The sequence below is a fragment of the Brassica rapa genome, chromosome A08 (genome assembly GCF_000309985.2).
Source record: "Brassica rapa cultivar Chiifu-401-42 chromosome A08, CAAS_Brap_v3.01, whole genome shotgun sequence".
Classification (NCBI taxonomy): domain Eukaryota; kingdom Viridiplantae; phylum Streptophyta; class Magnoliopsida; order Brassicales; family Brassicaceae; genus Brassica; species Brassica rapa.
The window spans coordinates 8,307,548-8,330,161 of NC_024802.2; the positions used below are offsets into that span (position 1 = coordinate 8,307,548).

General features: G+C 33.0%; 3 protein-coding genes across 6 annotated transcripts; 1 reads left to right on the plus strand and 2 right to left on the minus strand.

Annotated features, from left to right (window-relative positions):
- Positions 1 to 3,883: 3,883 nt before the first annotated feature.
- LOC103833738 (adenylate kinase 5, chloroplastic) lies at positions 3,884 to 7,987 on the minus strand. 4 transcript variants are annotated; one of them, XM_009109806.3, is made up of 19 exons: positions 7,714 to 7,987; positions 7,545 to 7,637; positions 7,048 to 7,176; positions 6,825 to 6,959; positions 6,585 to 6,731; positions 6,432 to 6,506; positions 6,262 to 6,349; positions 5,971 to 5,990; positions 5,761 to 5,889; positions 5,645 to 5,680; positions 5,481 to 5,561; positions 5,272 to 5,410; positions 5,033 to 5,112; positions 4,901 to 4,966; positions 4,786 to 4,815; positions 4,600 to 4,709; positions 4,385 to 4,522; positions 4,280 to 4,309; positions 3,884 to 4,183 (listed from the first exon to the last, which is right to left on the minus strand). In XM_009109806.3, exons 1-19 carry the CDS (start codon positions 7,900 to 7,902, stop codon positions 4,156 to 4,158), a joined length of 1,743 nt encoding a protein of 580 aa, XP_009108054.1. In that variant the 5' UTR covers positions 7,903 to 7,987; the 3' UTR covers positions 3,884 to 4,155. The 4 variants fall into 4 exon arrangements, with proteins under 4 accessions (XP_009108054.1, XP_018509518.1, XP_033132264.1 ...); XM_018654002.2 differs by having other exon boundaries at positions 5,971 to 6,020; XM_033276373.1 differs by lacking the exon at positions 5,645 to 5,680.
- Positions 7,988 to 16,543: 8,556 nt separating this feature from the next.
- On the minus strand, positions 16,544 to 20,011 carry LOC117127101 (glutathione S-transferase T3-like). The gene is made up of 2 exons (XM_033276396.1): positions 19,845 to 20,011; positions 16,544 to 19,473 (listed from the first exon to the last, which is right to left on the minus strand). Exon 2 carries the CDS (start codon positions 19,034 to 19,036, stop codon positions 18,113 to 18,115), a length of 924 nt encoding a protein of 307 aa, XP_033132287.1. The 5' UTR covers positions 19,037 to 19,473; positions 19,845 to 20,011; the 3' UTR covers positions 16,544 to 18,112.
- Positions 20,012 to 20,336: 325 nt separating this feature from the next.
- Positions 20,337 to 20,864, plus strand: LOC103833741. The gene has a single exon (XM_009109811.3). It carries the CDS (start codon positions 20,389 to 20,391, stop codon positions 20,731 to 20,733), a length of 345 nt encoding a protein of 114 aa, XP_009108059.1. The 5' UTR covers positions 20,337 to 20,388; the 3' UTR covers positions 20,734 to 20,864.
- The last annotated feature ends 1,750 nt before the right edge of the window (positions 20,865 to 22,614 follow it).

Consider the following 22,614-nt stretch of genomic DNA (forward strand, 5'->3'; position numbering starts at 1 on the left):
ATCACACCTTTAAATTAATTTTTGTTGGTAATTAACGACTTAGTTATTTAACTGATTTAACTAAATATTTAAATATTATTAAATAGTTATGATAAATTAATATTAACTTATATATATATAATTAACTAATAAATATTTAATGAAATAATAAGTATAATATAAAATTAAATATAACAAAAATTCATAATTTACTACATATTTAATTATATAAAATTTTAATTGTTAAATCAATGATAATTAATTTTACAAAATATAGCGATAATGTTTTCATCAAAATAACACATGAAAGTAAAAAGGGCAATTGTCAATAATAGCATATTTTGAAGTTTATGTCTCAAAAATAGCACTAGAAGGAGAAAGTCACAAAATGACATTCATTATGGGTAAAATATCCCTAGTACCTTGGTTTAAAATTAAATAAACAAACAAAAATAAATAAAAATAAATAAAATAAAAATAAAAAAAATGAAAAAAAATTATTTTTTTATAGTTTCAGATTATGTGTTTTTAGATTCAAAATTTTTATAATTTTTTTTTTGAATTTTTTTTTCGAATTTTTTTTTTATTTTTTTTCAAATTTTTTTTTTATAATTTAAAAATACTTTTTGAAACTGTTTTTAAAATTTTTATTTTTTATTTTAGTATTTATTTTTTATAAAATTTTAAACCCTAATTCCAAAACCCCACCCCTTTAACTCTAAACCCTAAGGTTTGGATTAATTAATCCAAGGGGTATAAGTGCATATTTACCTCTTTAATGAAACCTATTTTTGTGACTTTGAGCCTTGAGTGCTACTTTGGGAACAAAAACTTGGTTTGGTGCTATCCTAGTCTTTTTCTCAAGTAAAAATGACAAAAATATGCTTCATTAAAGAGGTAAATTATAATTGTATCCCTATTCTACAGATATATAAAATTAAATAAATATTTTAATGTTTTCTAAAAAAATAGAAATTATTATTTCCATATACATTAATTATGTCAAAGTTTGTGATCATGTGTGTTTCGTGGACAATCATTTTTCTTTTGCATTCATTTAAACTAAAATAAGTTTTAATATAAATTAAAATAATGTATAAAATAGATTAATATAATAAATAAGTGGACATAAATTAAGTTTTTAAGATAGTTTAGTTTTGCATAGTTCATTTTATATATTTGTTAATTTCTTTTTGGATTGATTATTTTCGTAGTTATCTTTTAACAATATTTAATATTTTCTACTCAAATTTTAGAAGATACAAACCCAGTATCCTTGTTCCCAAAAAAAAATAAAAAATTCATCAGGTTTTAATAGTGACTTCTTGTCGAACCAAAGGAATAGAGATTCCTTTTACTTAATAATCTCCCATATGCTAAAGCGTGGAGTCGTCATGGCAGAAGGCCTAGCTAATCACCATCACTAGAGAAGATGTAAGCAGTAAGCAAGGGAGAAAGTTAATCTAGAATGGAGGTTTAAAGGAAGGATCTAAATTGGTGTTGCTTGAGTATGCAAATTTATTGGTGGTAGCATGGATCCCTCATATGGTTTCAAGCAGACAATAGAAGTAAGAATTATGGAGGGCACCTCGTTGCACAGCTCCTGAACGGCCTGACGCATAGCTAGAAAAGTGAAGAGACAACCTTGCTAGGATTTTGAAGTGGAGCCAAATCAACATGGATTCAAACAAGGGAAAAGTGCCAATTTCGACCCAAACTATTTCAGTCGTGCCAAATACGACCCGAACAATTGATCAGTGCCAAATACGACATCAACTCAATTATAATTCAAAAAAACTACCCGAACTTCTTAAAACGTGCCTAAATCTACATTGACTCTAACAGAAGTTAGTCAACCGTTAACAAAATAAAACGACGTCGTTTATATACGAGGAAAAGTGCCAATTTCGACCCCAACACTCTCAATCGTGCCAAATAAGACCCGAACAAATGGTCAGTGCCAAAAACGACCTCAACTCAATTATAATTTAAAAAAAAATTATCCAATTTTTTCTAAAACGTGTCTAAATCTACATTAACTCTAACAGAAGTTAATCAACTTTTAACAAAGATAAGACGATGTTGTTTTGATATATGTATTTTTTTTAAAAAATATGTTCATTTCGGGATTCAAATCCGTGCTGGGATATCCTTTTAAAGGGGCACACTAACAACTAGACTAAAATAATTTTTTGAAATATTATTACAAATTGAAATTCTCCATTATATAAACTACTATTCTTGTTCATCTTATCTAATTTAAAACTTTGGTGATTGCTTTATATATTTTAGTTATTGTTTAATTTGTCTAATATTTTGTACAACATATCTTAGTGAAAGAAAGGTAAAAGGCCTCTTAACATTTTTGAACAAAATATCAAAATATATAATATCAACTTTGAAAACTAAAAAAATTTCCACTTAATTTTAAAAATTAAAAATAATTTATATAAGAAAATTGTATAAATAAATTCAAAGTTGTAAGCATATTTAAGATCGTATAATAATAAATATTTATTATTTATATTTTAGTAAGATATAATTTTATTAAAGATATGATAAATAAGAAAAACATGTTAATGTATTTATATAAATCAGAAAAAATTGTCACCAAAATTTTTAGATTGGATAAGATGAAGAATAATAATAGTTTATATAATTTCAAATTTGTAATAGTATTTTATGGAATCTTAAAACCATGTTGTGATACCCTTTTAAATGGGCACACTAACAACTAGATATAAATACATTAACGTGTTACAAATTTAATTTGAATCCCGAAGATGGTCAGTGCCAAAAACGACCTCAACTCAATTTACCCTGTTAGTGTGCCCCTTTAAAAGGATATCCCAGCACGGATTTGAATCCCGAAATGAACATATTTTTTTAAAAAATACATATATCAAAACAACATCGTCTTATCTTTGTTAAAAGTTGATTAACTTCTGTTAGAGTTAATGTACATTTAGACACGTTTTAGAAAAAATTGGATAATTTTTTTTTAAATTATAATTGAGTTGAGGTCATTTTTGGCACTGACCATTTGTTCGGGTCTTATTTGGCACGATTGAGAGTGTTGGGGTCGAAATTGGCTCTTTTCTTCGTATATCAAACGACGTCGTTTTATCTTGTTAACGGTTGACTAACTTCTGTTAGATTCAATGTAGATTTAGGCACGTTTTAAGAAGTTCGGGTAGTTTTTTTGAATTATAATTGAGTTGAGATCGTATTTGGCACTGCTCAATTGTTCGGGTCGTATTTGGCACGACTGAAATAGTTTGGGTCGAAATTGGCAGTTTTCCCATTCAAACACCAACCAAGAACACTGACAAAGTAAAGGCTATAATATATGTTAAATCAAGATTCAAGAAGCAAGAAGCCTAAACCCCAAAAGGGAACTACATTGGAACAAAGTAGTTTCAAAGCCATTAAAGATGCCATGGCTGCGGTTAGCCTAATGTTATCACATGTTAGGGAAGAGGACAAATGGCTAGGAAATGTCCAAATTTATGAGTGATGATCCTCATTGTAACTGGAGACTATGAGTTCAAGACAAGAAGGAGGAGAACCACGCTGATCCATAACAGAAAACATTTGCAACTTGCACTTTCCTTGACTTAATTCTTTTGTAAAATAGTCAGATACTTTGCTAAACAGACAGTTACTTTGTGCCCTCTGACACACATTACACTTTGGTGGAAGCCATAGATATCTCACCACAGTTTCTACCTTTGAACCACCCTTGTCTTAAATGACATATTCTGGTACCAATGATTTTTGTAAGTCAGCTACAGCTAAAATTAGCCATATCTAACCTGGTGCATCAATCTGTATTGGCAACAACAAAGCACTTAAAACCCGTCTGCGAATAGAAATGACAAGTAACGGCTTTAAGATCATATTCTTCTCAGTAAACTTATAGATCAATCTTCCCACTTCCTGGATTGTAGTCTATGGTGCAACAGACCTAAATGAAAACTTATCAGCATAACTGGGGAGGTTCTGAAAACTTGTAGACTAAGTTCTCGGCCATAGTGAACCAAAGTTAGGTTACTCTTTGGTTGTGTGAGACTAATAATCACAATATTTGATGTGGCCTACATTGAGATCATCAAAACATTGAGACCTAATAAAATGGGCCAAAAGTAGTATCACACAAATTTAGCTTCCCCTCCTCTAGAAAAATCCGCTGCCTAGGAACCCCCTGCAAAAGTATTCCTCACATTCACATTCAGCTTCACGAACACATACATGAATCATTATTTAAAATGCTTTAAGTAATGTGGGAGTTTTTAATTACCAGATTCCTGAAGGCTTCTTGCTTTCCTCCCTGTATGTGGAAAATCCTTATTAGTTAATTATTAATAAACCGAACAGCAAGCACCATTGGTACACAATAATTTACCGAGATTTTCCAGAGAAGGCATCGTTGATTTGGTCAGGGGTTGGCCTTTCCGAGTATGTTGATATCAATACATACTTTTCTTTTCCATTTTCCTCAGTCACCCTCTTGTAAAGCTCATACCGATAAGGATAAGACATCCTTACCATATTAAATTTAAAAGATTCAGACTCGATTTTCGTGGGTTTCTTGATATTATATTCACATCCAAAAGGTACCTTAGAGCGCCCATAATCGGGTATTGTGTTCCAGCATAATAAAGTAGCCGAAATACATAGCAGTTGTCAAATGTTAAGGCGTATTCCAGCCTTTTTTCCCTGCCCATTGTCTGAGACACAAAACTAATAACGATAAGCAACCTAACTTTCAGATGGTTTTGTGTAAATCACTATGTGTGTGCTTACTTGCATTATGCCACTTGAAGCGGGTAAGTCCTGAATAACAATGTATATTACCCACAAGAGAGTGATGTTTACCAGATAGCCCTCTTTATCAAAAAATGCAAGTAGAAAAATGTACCTTGAGGCGAGGATTGATAAGTACAACTGGCCTCTTACCAGCAGCAGTAGTCATCGCTTGTAGATCCTAACCAAATGTAGTAATTAATACGTTGAAGTGAATGAAAATGAGTAGAAGTTTTAAGCTCCTTACATCTATAATACAGTTTCCAACGGCATTTTGTGGAGCCACTAAGATGAAAATGTCGTCTTCTTCATCAACTTCTTTACCACCTGAGAATCAATATATAGCAGGATCATTTGTATCCAACTTGATTATGCATCAAAATTTTCCACACACAACAAATTCTGAAGATTGGTGCAGTTCTGTAAGATTTTCTTGTGGTTAAACATGGTTTTATCTTGAAAAGTACTCTCAGTTTCGGATGTTACCAATTGCGCCAAGCTTGACGAAAGTTCCCAAAGTTTCATCATCACCCCAGTCCATATATTCTAAAATCTTTCGAGTGCCCGCCAACTGCAGTGGCATTCCAGCGAGTGCACCTTCCCCCATTGACCCCTGAACACAAACCTGGAAGAGGAAAGAAGCTTAATGAAACAAATAATTTCAAAAGTCTTCAGACAACCATGTCATGTCTTACCTTCACTCTTTTTCCATCATCTGCGAATGATAAAGCAAGAGTTCGCACCAGTTCCATCAAGGTTCCTATCCGGTAAACATCCTACGTATATCACAAATAGCTCATGATTGTTAAATAAAATTAAAAACTATATAATAAGACAGCTAGTAAAACGAATAACTTACCATTTCAGGATTTAGCTCAGGGATATTTATGTCTACCTATTCATTTCTAACACATCAGTCCAGTCAATTGTCAAATAAAGACAGACAAACTTAAGATTCCTGAGGATTGTCCTCACCCGAAGACGAGTGTTTCCATCTTTGATCGACCTAACTGTGGCTTGCAGAACATCTTCATAAAAATAAGATCTGATATCCCTCGAGTGAGGAATGTTATTCAATCTTGTCGGTATTCCTCTCCAGTTATCCTGAAAAAAAAAGGAAAAAAAATCTTAGATAAATAAGATCAGCTCAAATTTTACTTGCTAGCTAGGGTATTGTTCAAGGACCTGAACAGGAGATGCTTTATCTGCAAGGACCTGTTTATTAATTAGAATCGCTAGCATGAAAACAAGAAATAGAAGGAGTAGTTTAGTCCTAAAATTGTAAAGATCGACCATCAAACGTATCTAAGAGTCTATTGTTAACAAGGCCTGATTCAAAAACGGTAAGAACACCAAAAAGAGGGTTGTTTCTGACTTTCTGTGGAAGGAAGAAAAAGTATTTTCTGAATGATCTAATAAAGTTAAGACTGCAGGTACTGAAAACATATATTTATAAAGAAATGTGTGACTACTTGCCAGTCTTTATCATTCTATTTAGGTTTATCTGAGACAGAAGAGTCTGGGTCTCCTCAAAAACCATTTCTCTTGCCCTGTTTGCATCAATCTGTATTCAACAGAGATCAATAATAAGTTCCTAACACTTTATTGAACCAGAAAAGTGAGAAAGAAACAAAATAGTCCACTACCTTGATCATAACATCTGAGTAAGCGGAAATAATAGCTTCCGAATTTTGTTTGTATATCTGCAGACGTGCTTTTACCTTCAACAAAAACAGCCTCGTGAGTAAGGCTTAAACATTTGAGAAAGCAAGCAAGCAACAAATCCAAAAGGCAAAAACCTTTTCTTCAGTATCATCAGGGCGCATAACCAGTCTTGCTTTAACTTCGTCTGATTCGGGAGGGTAACTTTTAATATGATAAATTTTTCCAGTCACTGGATCCAACCTTCTACCAACACATCTCTCGATTAGAATTTCGTCAGGAACCTGTCATTAAGAATTGGCATTTAAGCAAAGATACATATATCCATTGATATATTGCCTTTTAACAATAATTGAGGAGAGTGATTTTTCAGGTACATCTAATAAGAGGAAAATGTCAGGTTTGACGTTTAGTTTGTCCAGGCTTTGCGCCTGAGCAAAAGTCCGTGGAAATCCATCGAGAAGCCATCCATTCTTTTTAGCATCTTCACGTGATAATCTTGCTGCCACCATCTATAGAAAAAGTGTGGAGGATAAGATATCAGACGAAGAATAGTAAAAACAATTTATACATGGGAATCAAGTAATAAATCATCAGTACCGCTATAACAATCTCATCGGGAACCAAACTACCCGAGTTCATAAACTCTTTTGCTTTCTTCCCAATCTCTGTCCCAGATGACACCTCTGCCCTCAAGAGATCCCCCGTTGATATGTGCACCAAACCAAACTGCATGGTGCAGCTCAATATTCAAAAAAATATTTAATGATGCACATTAAGCGTTTTATGTGCATTGTTCAGTATCATAGAGAATTGTAACTGCATATGCATAGTCACGCCACTCCAGAGAGAAGCTACCAGGTGTCAGAAACTATAAGACAAGAGACCATCGAAGAGTATATACCAGTGGTTTAATTCAGTGTTTTGAAGCTGTTTTAGCTTCTTCAAAGGATTAGTTACAGAAGCGTTCAAAACATATGTAGTCAACTAACTAACCAAACACACACACGTTGTGGTAGAATATGTTTTAATAAATAAGAGTTGCGTTATGACAAGTGCGATTAGACTCTAAAACCATTCTTAGTAGCATGCTTTACCTTTTGAACGATGAGCTCACATTGAGTGCCTTTGCCTGAAGCTGGAGCACCCGAAATCATCACCTTCAATGGCTCCTTTACACAACACTTTACCTATGAAATCCCAAAAAAAAAACACGTTTATATAATTCGGCCATGAAATTGAGTTGTATAATTGAATAGAGGTAACCAGAGAAGTGCATGTTGGGAAGGGTTGAGGAATCTGGCGTGGGGTGACGGTGAAGAAGATACTACTATTGCGACGGATGATCGGTGATTGGAAAAGAGACAGAGGAGGAGAAAGCAGCGATGAAGTGGGAAGAGAGGAGCGAGACGGAGTTGAAGACAAGTGAGCGGAGCAGAGAGAAAGAGACGCCATCGTCAAAGCCTCTCTCTCTCTCTCTCTCTTCCTCCCTTTGATCAAATACAAAATCTTTCATTTAACGGCCACCACATATATTTTTGGCAGAGGCCCCTCCTTCTTAAACAGAGTCTTTCCCACAACCACAACCAATTAGTTTATTTTTTGTTCTAAAAGATGGAACATTTCTCAGTATCATTCCAATTTTTATTGATTTCCCGAAATGACTTTGGTGATGATTGTTTTCCTGTTTTTTGGATTTTAGTTTCTTGTTTTTGGATTTTAGGTGATGATTGTTTTCCTGGTTTTTAGATTTTAGTTTCTGGTTTTTGGATTTTAGTTTCTAGTTTTTAGATTTTAGTTTTTGGTTTTTGATTTTGCAGTAGATTTTGGTTTTTTGAAAAGCATGAATGGTTGTTTTAGATTTTAGTTTTTAGTTTTTGATTTTGATTTTAAAACTAATAGAATAAAAATATTATTCATAGTATTTAAAAAAAAAACTGTAAACAGAAAATAAAATTGTGTTTAAATACTAAAATATTTTTTATTCATTGATTTCTATCGTTATTTTTCTGTAATTTTTTTGGTTTTTCTAAAATTAAAAATAATAAATATTTTTTTTAATTTTTGGTTTAACTATATTAATTTATTATTTTTGTTTCAAGCTGAGATATACTAAATACTAATAACAAAATTTGACTTACTATAAAAATAAGAAATATTACATACTTTACCACAGTAAGATAAATTTATTTATCTTAGAAAATGTTTAAAAAATAATAAAATAATTTTATTCTTTGTCTTGAACTGATATAAATGAATGAACCTACATTCATATATATTATATGACAATACACAATTAATCATTATTTTTAAAAACAAACTAAATAAAAATTAATTACATTTTAAAAATTGTGCTAGAAGTAAATAAATTTACGAAATTCAAATATATAAATAAATATCAATAGTTCGATCTTAAAGTGATGTTTAATAAATATAGAGAATCTTTTAGTTTAATAAATCAAAAATAAATATCTACATATTATCAGTAAAAATATTTACATTTGTTTATTTTGAAATTAAAAATAAATAATTATGTTAATTTAAACTTTGTATAAGAATTTTATTTTTCATATTAGATTCTAGATGTAAAATATTTTATTTAACTTTAATGATTTGGAATAATTACTATTTATCACTTTAACCCTTTCTTATTAATATTTGCTTATATTAATATATAAATATGGAAATAGTTTAATAAGAAACAAAAAAAAAAAATTTACAAAACCCACGTACATAGTTTAGAAAAGCAACAAAACATGGTTTTTGGTTTTTACTTGAAAATAGGTAGTTAACCCAAAATCTGGTTTCCCTATTTTTTAGGAAATCTATTTTTATAAAATCTTGATTGGTAAAATAATGGCTTTTACAAAATCAAAAACCAAAAACTAGTTTAGAATCTGCAAACAATCAACCTTGTTCCCCACTTCATTTTCAAATCAATTTTTTTTTTTAATATTTAAAAAGAATTGAATATGAAAATTCAAAAAAAGAATTGAATATGAAAATTCAAAAAAAGAATTAAAAGTTCAAAATGACATCTACTATGAACCTCTGGATTGCATAGTATTTCTCATCTTCAAGAAGTTTAAACAGCCTCCTTAAACCGTGAGCCTCCAATCCTTAGCAAAGTTTCACCCAAAAAAAAACAATTAATGCACGAATCACGACATGAAACCAATAGTAATTGTCGCATGCATAATAGCCAAGACAATGACGAGAGAATATCCATGATAAAGAGTCGCTGAAACGGGTCTACTCAAGCTCTTGATGTTGAAACCGAGATAATTTATAGAATATATAAAGCTGTACATATTCTAATGCAAAAAAGATCTCCACCACCATTTGTAGTCTTCTACACATAAATGAATGTATGTAACCTCATCACATACCACCACAAGAAGGATCATGATAACAAAGAGGAACTTAGTAGAAAAGGCCCATCTAGATGCTGGCCACGATGAAAACAAGCTCGATGAATAAGGTCCCAAATGGAAGTGTTCCAGCGCCAAAAACGAAAAGCCATGATGGGTATTTTTGGACTGCGACTTTTTGAGAGATTTATTTGGTTCGAAATGAAAATTTAATGTGAGACTCCAAAATAACCACTGATTAGAGTGAGATGCAAAACCACATGAGGATGAGGATGACAAATAGAAAAAAAAAAGGAATGTCCTCCAGTATTGTGGCTAACCCATAGAGGGATGTATCAGAAAACGCAATACCCAAAAAAGCAAGCAGCTTTCCATGCAACAAACATTCATCCAGGGTGTTCGCCAATGACGAACAGAGACGTAACCATCATCAATACCAAGAATGATGCATAAGAAGAGTATACCCGTAACGTGTTCCACGTGAACCAACGAATATCAAACAAGATAGTTACAAGAACCATGCCAAGAATCTGCACACAAGAGCGAATTGTTTGATGGAGCCCACACAACATCACCCAAGACAACTCTTCGTTCATATGAGCTTGAGCATCCTTGTCCAGCTCCTCATAACGGGTCAAATTCTGCCTACCAGTCCTCAAGAATATCACAAGGAAAATACTCGTCAAGAAAGTGATGACCATAAGAGAGTTCAAGATTGAGACCAATATAACTTGTAACTACAGTATCTAAAAAGCATCTCTATTTCGATTGGAGTAAGAAATTTTTTTTTTATCAGCAGAAAATTATTTTTAACAAGTGAAATAATCACCAACTTCATACTTGTGAGAATAACTACCCGAACACTGGATGGATGCCCCTCAAACTGAAAATTTTATTTTAAATATCCCCAATTAAAGTGCTAAATGACAGTTGCAACCATGAAAATTTGAAGATATTACATCATCCAACCAGAAAATATCAACCCATTTCAAAAACCAACAAATAAAATTAAAATCCAACCCATTCGATTAAAAAATTTGCAATTGGGTCCCAAAATTAAGTAAAACCATCCAACTCGGTCGAGTCCAATCCCAAATTCCAAGCCTTATTTACTTGTCTCTTCACTTTCCCTCATCCACATAAATCATTTCGACAGTGATTTAGTTTTTTTTTGTGTTCCTATTTGATTTGTGGACTTGAACTTCTAAAAGGGAAAATACATGGTTGGTGGGTGTATGTGTTGTAGTCGTAGAAAGGGGGTATCGAAGAAATTCATATCGGAACTGATTTCTCCGACCAGATCAGAGTGTGACAGAAAAGGGCAAAAGAGTTGTATGGTTGTCACCATCTATGTTCCCCTAGTGGGGGCGAATGAAACCTCTCTCAGTGGAACCGACTGAAAGCTCTCCCATAGTGACAGCTCATGCAACGGTACATATTTCACGTAGATAGAAGTAGATAGTAACTGAAATCACTACATATACAGTGTGGAAAGACTAGGTATAAATGGGAAACACTACTCTCTTCGTCCTTGAACAACTAGGTGGGACTTGATTTTCGTAACAATATATATATATATATTGCAGGAAGAGGAGGATGAAAGTGAACCAATGCAACCACTGCGAATGTACTTCACATTGATGGCGTAAAATAAGCAAATCAAGATAACAACGAGGTGTTAGATCATAAAGGCGGTGAAGACACTGAATTCATTGAAACATCCACTGAAAGAAGGCGACAGGAGATGGATTGAGACTTTCCCAACTGAAACACAATCTTGTTATTTGGAATCGATGGTCTGAAAAAACTAGGAGAATTAATGGATTCTTGAGACAGGGTTGAAGGCTTCTAGGGCATATCCAACACACAATCTACATCCAAAGGAATTTTAGATTGACGAAGAGAACAAATGGCATAGATGAAGAGGGAGTCGTCGCAATTCCGTATCAACTAGGTCAGCTCGTTGTTGCAGCTTTCGTCAACACAGTCATAAAGAAAAGTGTGATTAGAGCTATCAAATGGTCAGGCCGTCTGTGGGCTAACCCAATCCAATTCATTTTGGACGGGTTGTGGATGTGCCCAATTAAAAAATGGGCTAATTGGAGAAAAGACTAACTGGTACATGGTTTAACTCGGCAAAGACCAAATCGACAATGGGTGTCCATGAGCCTCTCAAAAACATACTTCCATGATTTTGACAAGAAAATTTAGTTTTACAGCTTTGACAAGTAAATGTAGTTTTACGGTTTTGGCCAAAAACATTGTTCTAGTGGGAAATCAAAATTTACGGTTTCGATGAAAATCGAAATTTCACAATTTTGAGGAAAAACGTATTTTTACGGTTTTGGCGAGAAACACACAATTTTATGGTTATGGTGGAAAACATAATTGTTTGGTTTTGACGGGAAAGCATAATTATATGGTTTTGGGGGGAGAAATGTAGTTTATGGATTTGACGGGATAAGAAAATTTTATTAATTTGGCGGAAAACACAATTTTATGGTTTTGAAGGAAAAACGTAATTTTATAGTTTTGATGGAAAAATATAATTCTTTAATTTTGGCAAAAAAACATAATTTTACAGTTTTGATGAGAAAATATGATTTTACGGATTTGACGGCAAAACAATTTCTTTAGCGAGAAAATGTAGTTTTACGTTTTTGGCGAAAAATGTAGTTTTACAGTTTTAACGGGAAAATATTATTTTACAGATTTGACGGAAAACATAGGTTAATAGTTTTAAAACATAATTTCAATGTTTTGGAGATAAAAAATTATTAATTAATAGTTAAAATTATAATAAATACTATTGGACGTTCATGGATCTGTGTTTATGACATTGTCTCTGGTCTTCGGAAATATTTTGGACGATTGCCCATTCTCAACCACATTAATGCTCAAAATTAAAATGGTCAATCTGGACAAAGCTCAACTGCGTGCTAAATGAACCATTTAACAAATCGCCAATCTTGTCGCCACGGAGCCGTCAAACCCTGTGTAAAATCAGATTTAGTGAAAGAATAATGTGTATATCATGTGTAAGTACGTATTTATCAAAAGAGTTTTATGTTATTCACGAAACTATCTTAAAAATTTGTGATAGAAAATAACACTTTGGTAACACAATATAAACTATTTTAGATAATGATAATTATAAAAATGATCAATATTCAATCCTTTATATACTAAAGCACAAGTCACTCAACCAATTATATTCTAGCATTTTGCCACATAATTTAAAATTTTTAAAAAAATTAAAAAATTAAAATGTAAATGGCTAAACGTTCACTTACGTAATATAAGTTTTTACAAGAAAATCAAAAATATTCTCTCAAGTCCACACCTCCACGATCTAGCATTTTCCGAATAACTAACTACTTCCACTATATCATTTAGACTTGTGCAAGGTTATTCTTTTATTGCAGGTTGCTTAAGAAACACTTTTTTCTCCTTCTCTAATCCAGTAATCCACAAACTCGATGTGGACATGCAAAGCTTATTCTCAGAGAAAATTTGTTAATTCATAGCATATTTTATCTTATTCTACTCTCCATTAATCTTTTTAGATTTTACTCTTTTTTCTATTTTTGCTATGATTTTTATCATTCAGACCTCACTTGCTCACATAATGTTTTCTTCGAAAAGGTCAAGGTTATACTTTTTTCCTCATGTACACAATTTTTTAATTGTAAATGTGCTAATGAACAGGAGACACCAGACAAGGAAATTGATCATTCTTAAAACTTCTTTACTTTTTGTGCAGTGTAAAAGAACAAGAAGATGCTTTGTATGGTGAGTGGAAATTTTCAGAAGCAGGCGCGACTGAGCAGTCTCAGATATTTTGGTATGACCAATTTATATTAGTTATGTACTTTTCAGACATCAAATTGGTTTTATGTTCAATCCTTTTGAATAATCTTAAGTGCTCTTTTTCAACTATTTAACATTCTGACTTCTGTAAACTTTGCACGTTGCAGCATATTCAATTGAGTTTTTGTATGATTTTCAGGTTTCTGTGATGTTGAATCTATTGGAATGGATGAATTGACAGCTCCAAGTGTCCTATACTTCTACTCATCATTCATCTTCACTTGCTTCATTAATCTCTTATTTCCAAAAGAAGAGTGAATAATTTTGTTTGTATATGTTATCAGTTTACGCAAATAATTTTGGATTTACTACAAATTTTATGTCTCTTATGCTGGTCTTCAAAAATCTCTATTTAGTTTGTAGCATTTGCATGCTAGAAGAAATTATATTACATGACTAATAAATATGATTGATTCATGCAGATTTTAAAAGATGGGGAAAGAGTAGAAAATCTCTATACAAAAAATACTATTAACAAAATGAAATTACAGGTATAAGTACTGTATTCTACTTAAACATTTATCTAAAAAATATCATATTTTACATGAATTCATTCTGATTAATATTTGCTTTTTGCAAAATTAAAATAACAGTCATGAGATAACACTATCATTTTGTGATTTCTTTTGAAAGGCTACTTGAATATCAAGTATATATTATTCGTTTATTTATTGGTTTTTTTAAATTATACTATATAACTAGAAATATATTCCTTTCTATATAAAATATAATGTCTTCAAACGTTCAAAACAAAAAATTCAAGAATATATGAAGAGTCCAAAGTAGAAGACATTTGAAGAGTTGACGGCAAATGGATTTTCCGTATTATAGTGTTTTTTTTGTGCCCAAGAACCAAAAGTTTGTACTGTTAGAGGAAGACGGCTTTGTATCTATCAAGCAAGTACATATCAATTCTTTGGTGGTGTGAACAAAGAAAAAATCAACTCTTTGGTGGAGCTGAAAATCAAGTTTTTTTTCTTCTTTAGTTAAATTTAAGTACATCGGCAACGTGTGTGTTATATATATATGAAATTCCACGGTTAGTAATGCTTTATAATACATGAATTAGTTTATGTATATATAAGCATAATGATCACGGGAACTAACACTGTTAACTGTTGTAAGAGAAACATACCAAAGACTACACAAACCTTGCAATCAAATAAAATGAATTTGAAAATTATAATATCACTTTGTCCGTCAAGAAAAAGAAGAACAGATTGTTAGTATCATTCTAATAGAACTCAAGTATTGCACCACACGGAGAATTAACATCCGATCGACAATCAATTTTTGCTACAAATAATACTATTTTAACTCCAATCATTTTCTTTCCCCGTACGCAGTACGGGATAGAATACTAGTTTAATTATATATTAGCAAACATAAATAATATTAGTATTATTCAATCATGATAGTAGGTTTAGTAAGTCAACCTTCGTATATTTTAGTTATAGTTTAGTCAACTAACTTTTAAAGCACGTTTTTATTTTTTTGGAAGAAATTGTTTAATTATAATATTGTAGTTATATAAAAAAAATTAATTGTTCATTAAAAGTATTAATAACTTTAACCAATATAACTTTTAACTTGAGTACTCAAAGTCGAAAAAATAATATAGATATTTTCTTACTAATCACATATGATATTGATCACTTATTCATTAAAATTCGCATTTGTCTACACAACATATGAAACTTTGATTTTTTTTACAACCTGAACCTTTGTTTTCTACAACCTGAACCTTTGTTAAACTGTATACAACTATCAATCTAATTTTTCTATTACCAGATACTCGGTTACTTTTAGACCATTAGTTTTCACCAAAAAAAATTAAAATTTCAACAATATTTTGATTAAAAGAAAGAGACTGAAATTAGACGCAGAAATACTAAGGGCATCCTCAAAGGGGGAGCAGTTAGGTGTGTGCTTAGAGTGAAAATAGTAGTATAATATTGTATTTAGGCTAGGAACATGGGACATCCTCAAAGGGAGATCACTTAATTAAGGGTGTGCTTAACCAAATAAAATTAATTAAATAATGTAACAAAAAAACTTATTTTAAAATTGATTCCAAAAAAAAAAAAACACAAAATACAATTGGAAATTTGTATGAAACAAACATATTATTTAATTAAACAAACAAACATTTTATTTAATTAATACAAAGTTTAATATCCAAATTTATTCCATATATTCTCAATCAAATCCTCTTTCAATTGGTGATGTGCTTGTCTATCACGAATTCTTGTGTGACCATCACCAAAACCCTCGAGATTTGAAGCCATACTTACTGAAAACGAACGACCCGGAGTAGTTCCGGTTCCATTTTCTTGTTCCAATTCTTGTTCGAGAGTGTATGAATCTCGTTCATCTTCAACAATCATATTATGGAGTATGAGACATGCTCGCATAATATATGCTATTTTACCTTTCGACCATAAAAGAGATGGATTTTTAATTATCGCGAATCTAGATTGGAGGACTCCGAATGCACGCTCAACATCTTTTCGCACACCTTCTTGATGTTCTGCAAACAAACGATATTTCGGGTGTTGTGGTCGTGGGATGGATTTAACAAATGTCGCCCATTCGGGGTAAATGCCATCCGTCAGGTAGTAAGCTAAATTATACTCCCTTCCGTTGACATTGTACTTCAGTTCGGGAGCTCGACCGTAAATAATGTCATTAAATACTGGTGATTGGTCAAGTACATTTAAATCGTTACAAGTACCTGGCGCTCCAAAAAATGCGTGCCATATCCATAGATCTTCTGAATCCACCGCCTCCAAAACAATAGTTGGTTTATCGGTGCCTCGTGAATACATTCCTTTCCAAGCGGTTGGGCAATTTTTCCATTTCCAGTGCATACAGTCGATGCTGCCAACCATCCCGGGAAAACCCCGTCGTTCTCCGTAAAAGAGTAGCCTTCGCAGATCATCTTCTGTGGGTCGGCGTAGGTATTCATCGCCAAACAAGTCAACTATTCCGACGACGAAGTGTTCCAAACATTCACGAGCCGTTGTTTCGCCAATACGTATATATTCGTCAACACCATCCGCCGCACCCCCATATGCTAATAGTCGGATAGCTGCAGTACATTGTTGTAACGGTGATACACCATCCCGGAAGGTTGCATCCTTTTTTGGTCGAAAATATGGAACTTCTGCAGTGAGACGATTGACAATACGCAAGAACAATGATTTGTTCATTCGAAATCGTCTACGAAAAAACTTCTCCGGGTAAGTCGGATTATCACTAAAATAATCGTTCCATAACCGATTGTGACCTTCTTCCCGCTTTCTATCGATATAGATACGTTTATTCTTTGGGGCCGGCATTTCCTCTGCAGCAGCTTCTAATTCTTTATCAAATTGCTCTTGAAAAATTTGATCTAAACTATCATCATTTGCATCATAATGATAGTGAAAATTGTTGGAAGAAGATGCCATGAAAGCAAAATATTATTAAGATAGAGAAAGGAGTAAGTGAGAGAAGAGAATTGTATGTTCATTAGGAAAGAAGAGACTTGTATTTATAGGTATTATAGAAGCTCAATTATTTGGGACAAGTCGATGTGATTCTGATTCAAAGTGATTCTTCGTTTATAACTACATGCCAACTACATGTGATTCTGAAAATAGTTCCACACAACAATCCAAATGCATGTGATAGTTGCTACTATACTAGGTTCCAAAATACATGTCATTACATGACAATAGATCCGACATACAACACCAGTTCATACTACACGTGATAGTTGCTACTCCGACAGTACATGTCGCAAAATACAAGTCACTACATCATCTCCTTACCGACAGTACATGATACACAAAATACAATAGATCATTTCACCTTCTTAAACTAAATACAATAGCGCCACAGCCATTGCTACCACAATGCAGCAAATACAATACGCCCACATCAATGGTTTCTTCTCACCAACAAGCCTCTCCAGGTTGACCAACCTCTGCTCTGAAACCCTCTCCAGGTGCACCACCCTCTGCTCTGCAAGGCTTTGCAGATCCCTGAGCTGCATCAGTTGTGTTCCGTAATCAGGTTCAGCTTGAGCCTCCTCTTCACAGCCAGTGTATCCAACCTCAGCAAGACCAAGTTGCAGAGCATAGTAACTGCTATCAGCCTCGTCTTCAGAACTATAGTCTAATGGGCTGTTTATTCCATAGTCGTAGATAGAGTCAAGTCCCATGTCTTCTTCAACCTGAAACCAAAAAACAGAGTTTGTTATTAGTTTTGAAGTTTACACTTGTGCAAGAATGAAACTAAAACATAATTCATCAAAACAAGAGAAGACAATACTGATTCATTAAAACATATCCAGAAACCAAACTGGTTCATTACAAGACTCGTTTCCTAAAGCATAAAACATATCAAAGACAGAGGCAAACAAACTTGCAACAGACAGTTCAAAGTTCCTTAAATAGTTGACGCATTAGGCTCTTTTTAATGACTTTCTCATCTTCATCAAGAGTGTCATTGCGGGCAATGAGGGTATCAAGAAGTGACATCTTTTGAAGTTCTTTCTTCACGTCCAAATCTATCTGTTTCATCTCCCATATCTGACTAATGTTCGAAGCTGGGGCATCCTTGTCTTTCCCTTTGTTCCTTAACCTTTTCATGGCCTTTATACCAGGAGGCCTGCTCTCATGCTCACCAACAACAGATTCTGTAGATGGTGCTGCATCATCGGCTTTTCTCTTGTTAGAGCTGGTTGTCTTCGGAGTTGGGTTCATAGGGGTGTGGTCGCACCATTTCTGTTCAAACCGCAGGACATTCCACGCATACTCCAAACCAAACTTCTTCTTATACAGCAAAGTGAAGATTTGGTGAGCATTCTGCAGAATGTCCAAATCATTCATCCCACTTGCTTTCTCACCCTTTGCATCTGCATAGGTTCCACAGAACCTGCTCACTTCGCGAGAAATCTTTTGCCACCGTTGTCTACAATGCTCATGGTTTCTTGGCTCAGCACCATCAAGTACATGAGTACTTGATGCATAATAATCGGCTATACGCTTCCAAAAGCACCCACCCCTTTGGTCATTGCCAACAATGGAATCCTTCGATGTGTTTAACCAGCCACTTATTAGGACTAAGTCATCTTGTGTGGACCATATCCTTCTCTCTCTACGCTCTTCTGGTGTCTCTTCTGCTTGACTAGGAGGTTGACTCGGCTGGGAACTCGGTTGTGAACTAAGAAAAGGGGTTTGGGTTTGAGAAGAGGAGAAGTTTACACTGGGAGAGAATCTATCATAAGGGAAGTTAAGAAGACTAAAGTATGATTGAGACTGACTAGGATTATTGTTTGAATCCATAGGAAACGATTTCATACAAAGAAGAAGATGATGAAGAGAGATTGAGTTCACAATCTCGGGTTTAAATGGTAGTAGTTGTAGTTAATTCTTAGCTAATAACCATTACCTACTTTCATCAACTCAGACACTTATTGCAGACATTAGAGTGTTTTGTTAAAGCTTACAATATCATTTAAGTCTAAGTTTTGTTGGTTAGCTTTCACATCTTCGTTTAGCTTTCATATCACTTTATAGTTTTGTGAGTTAAACCATGAAACTAGTTAACTCAAAGCAAACTGATACACGCGAAGAGAAAAACGAAATCAAAAGCTAACTAAACTATTCAACTAAACACAACAACAACTCAATTCAAGCATTGGCTATTGAAAACACATATGACTAACCTTTTACTTTCGATAAAGGCTTGTTTGTTGTTGCTTAGCCGGTTTAACTCTCGGCCTGACTATCCGCAACTTCAATCCTCAGAAACAAAACAAAAGAGAATCTTCAGCTTCCAATTTTCTTAAGAACCTAAACGAAGCCATAAACAAGATCGACTTCCTATTTTCTTAAGAATCTACCCGTAAACAATGTATATGATCGATTAAAACGCTTAACCCATACTAACAAACCTAAACCGATGAGAACGATAAACGAAGGAGACGAGGAGACGAGGAGAGAAAAGATCAGAGACAAAATTTTGTTAAGAATCTAACCGTAAACAATGGATAATATCGATTAAAATGCTTAACCCATACCTACAAACCTAAATCGATGAGAACGATAAACGAAGGAGACGAGGAGACGAGGAGAGAAAAGAGCAGAGACAAAACATCGGTCATACCTTCAAGGGTGATACAGAAGATCGGTGAGGAGGAGATAAAAGATCGATTCACGGTGTGCTTCGGTCGGAAATCGAACGGAACTGGCTTCTCCCGTTCGTCGCCGTGTGTGGATTCGAGAGACAGAGAGATAGATCGCAAACCCTAGGAAATGGGGAAAAGAAAAACCCGTGTTCCCTTTCTTTTTTTCGACCAATACACACTTGCCACGTCGACCAGCACTTCCCTTAAGCACAGCTCTTCGACAAGCCCTCCCAAACTGCTCTTAGCCCACTTTTGGATTAAATCCAAATATATTAAGCCCAAGCACACCCCATGTGCTCCCCCTTTGAAGATGGCCTTAATTTGGTCAAAGATCCCGAAAAGAGAGCCATAACACACACGCACACGCTTCTCACGATCGATCGCCAACTTCTTCAACCACTATTTCTGCTTAACTATAAAAAACATTAATAACCCCAAAATCAGAATTCATTCATCTTTGACAATAATAAAAACTCTCTTTGTAAACGACAACGCGTTCACAGTGATTCTCTTTCACGGTGAATGATGGCTGCTGGATCAGTGGATGGGATCTTCCGTAACATCTTCGAAGGATGCATCTCTAGCTGCGACGCTTCCATCGAACGACGTCCATACCACAAAAACTGCAGCTGCGCGCTTCATAAAAGATCTTGTCGCCACAAAAGGTCCGAGGTTGCCTGGTTCCCTATCACACGGTCCTGGAGCGAAGGCAATAGTATGGCTCTGCATCTCACCTCGTCTTCATCTTCCTCTAATCTCCACTCGCTTTCATCGTCTTCATCTATTTCTACGCTTGCATCGTTATCTTCTACAGCTTCTTTGACCATGTCTGATATTGATTCCTCCATTGAAGGCTTAAAATATTAGTTAACACATTCAATTACCCATTTTTTGAAGAGAGTCAAATGATTTTTTTCGTTCTTGTGTAATTAGAAAGGTTTCTTGGGTTGCTTCCCAAATAAAAAGAATTTGAATATCATTTGTTTTATTATTTATAATTGTAATGGTCAAATATGTGAATATAAATTGTAACGGTCAAATATATGTGAATAAAATTTGTAATTGTCAAATAGATATATCCTAACCCAGGAAAAACCTGACCTCTCCGAAAAGCCCAACCAACCAGAAAAGAGGTTTGGTTCCAGTTCGGTTATACAAAATAACTCGAAGACTTTCTCATCAGAGATTCCGATTCAGTTCGGATTAAAACTTGGAACTAATCGGGTACCTGACATATGAATAAGTCATACGTTATGTGTGACTACTAGGATGGATGTGATTTTCATAGTAAAATTTAGTGTGGGCTGGAAGTGATTTTCTACAAATTACATACTAAGGTTTTTTAACCCTACAGATATAAATATATATAAGTGAATTTTTTTGTCTAACTTTTTTTTTTGGATTTTGACAAGGATGGACTGATCGTTGTGCTACCGATCGGCCAACCAAAGCAAAATATCTAAAAGAAAATTTCGTAAATAATCACCTGGGATTGACAGTCCTCGACAATCAGATCGGCCGATCCCTACCACACAGATTCAAAGCATATTACGACAAACCAAATAATTAAAAAAAATACAAAAATGCTCTATACAAAATATGAAGAAAATGAAAAGGGAAAAAGAGATGTTGGAAATGCTTGTGTAGAGGGTAGTTCAGATGTTCTGATATTCGAGAGCATGGTTAAAATGTGTATTTTAAACATCAGTTTGACAATAAATTTATTAATAAATTTCAAGTATGTTTATTATGTCACTGTAATCTATACTATTATTTATGAAGTGATTTGGCTTATTTGTCATGTTCTCCATGATTTTAGGTAATTTTGCTTACTTGTCATGTTTTTATTAGTAGGTTTTAGCTAAATCATTGATTTATTATTTGTTATTAGCTGAATCATTAATATATTAATTTAAAATTATCCTTAATGAATCTTGTATATAATTAAAAATGAATGTTAATAATATTAAATTTCTATGTTATATTAAAAACGAATTTTAAACAATATCTTTACTGAATTTTATACATAATTAAAAATGAATTTTATTTTAATAGTATAAAGTTTTGTATGTTATATGTTACATTAAATATTGATTATAAAAAATAAGATTATTCTTATATATATTGTGTTGCTATATGAAGATAATATTTTATTATAAAAGTTAAAAAAGTTAAGATAAAAAAAACAATTGATAATTAAATATTAGTCAAGCAAAAAAATTATATAAAGATATTTTCTAAACTATTTCTAAGATATTAGTGTTTTAAAAAAATTAACACAATAGTAAGTATATATTTTGATAAAAAAATATTTGACATGTATAAATACTTTGATATTTGATTTAACTATTTAAAACCATAAATAATAACTTATTATGTTGGTTTTAGATTAATAAAACATAAACTAATAAGTATTCATAAGAAGTTTATGCCCGCATGTGCGGGCTAAACACCTAGTTTTCTAAATTTATTAACTTTTTAAAATATTCTAATTATTTTTTCGGATCACTACAAGGGTATAATGTTTAGTGTTGGTCAAATTTGAATTTATTGCTTAAGAACAATAATATTCTTTTTAATTTTATTTTATAAAATATCCAAGTTCTATCTTCAATCAAAACAAAATTTAGTTTTTCTTAATCACATCCACATCGTTAAATTTTCTAAAATAATATTTTAAAAGGTGTATTCAATTGAAAATTTTAGCTGATTTTTTATTAAAATGATAATTCATGTTATTCAAACATT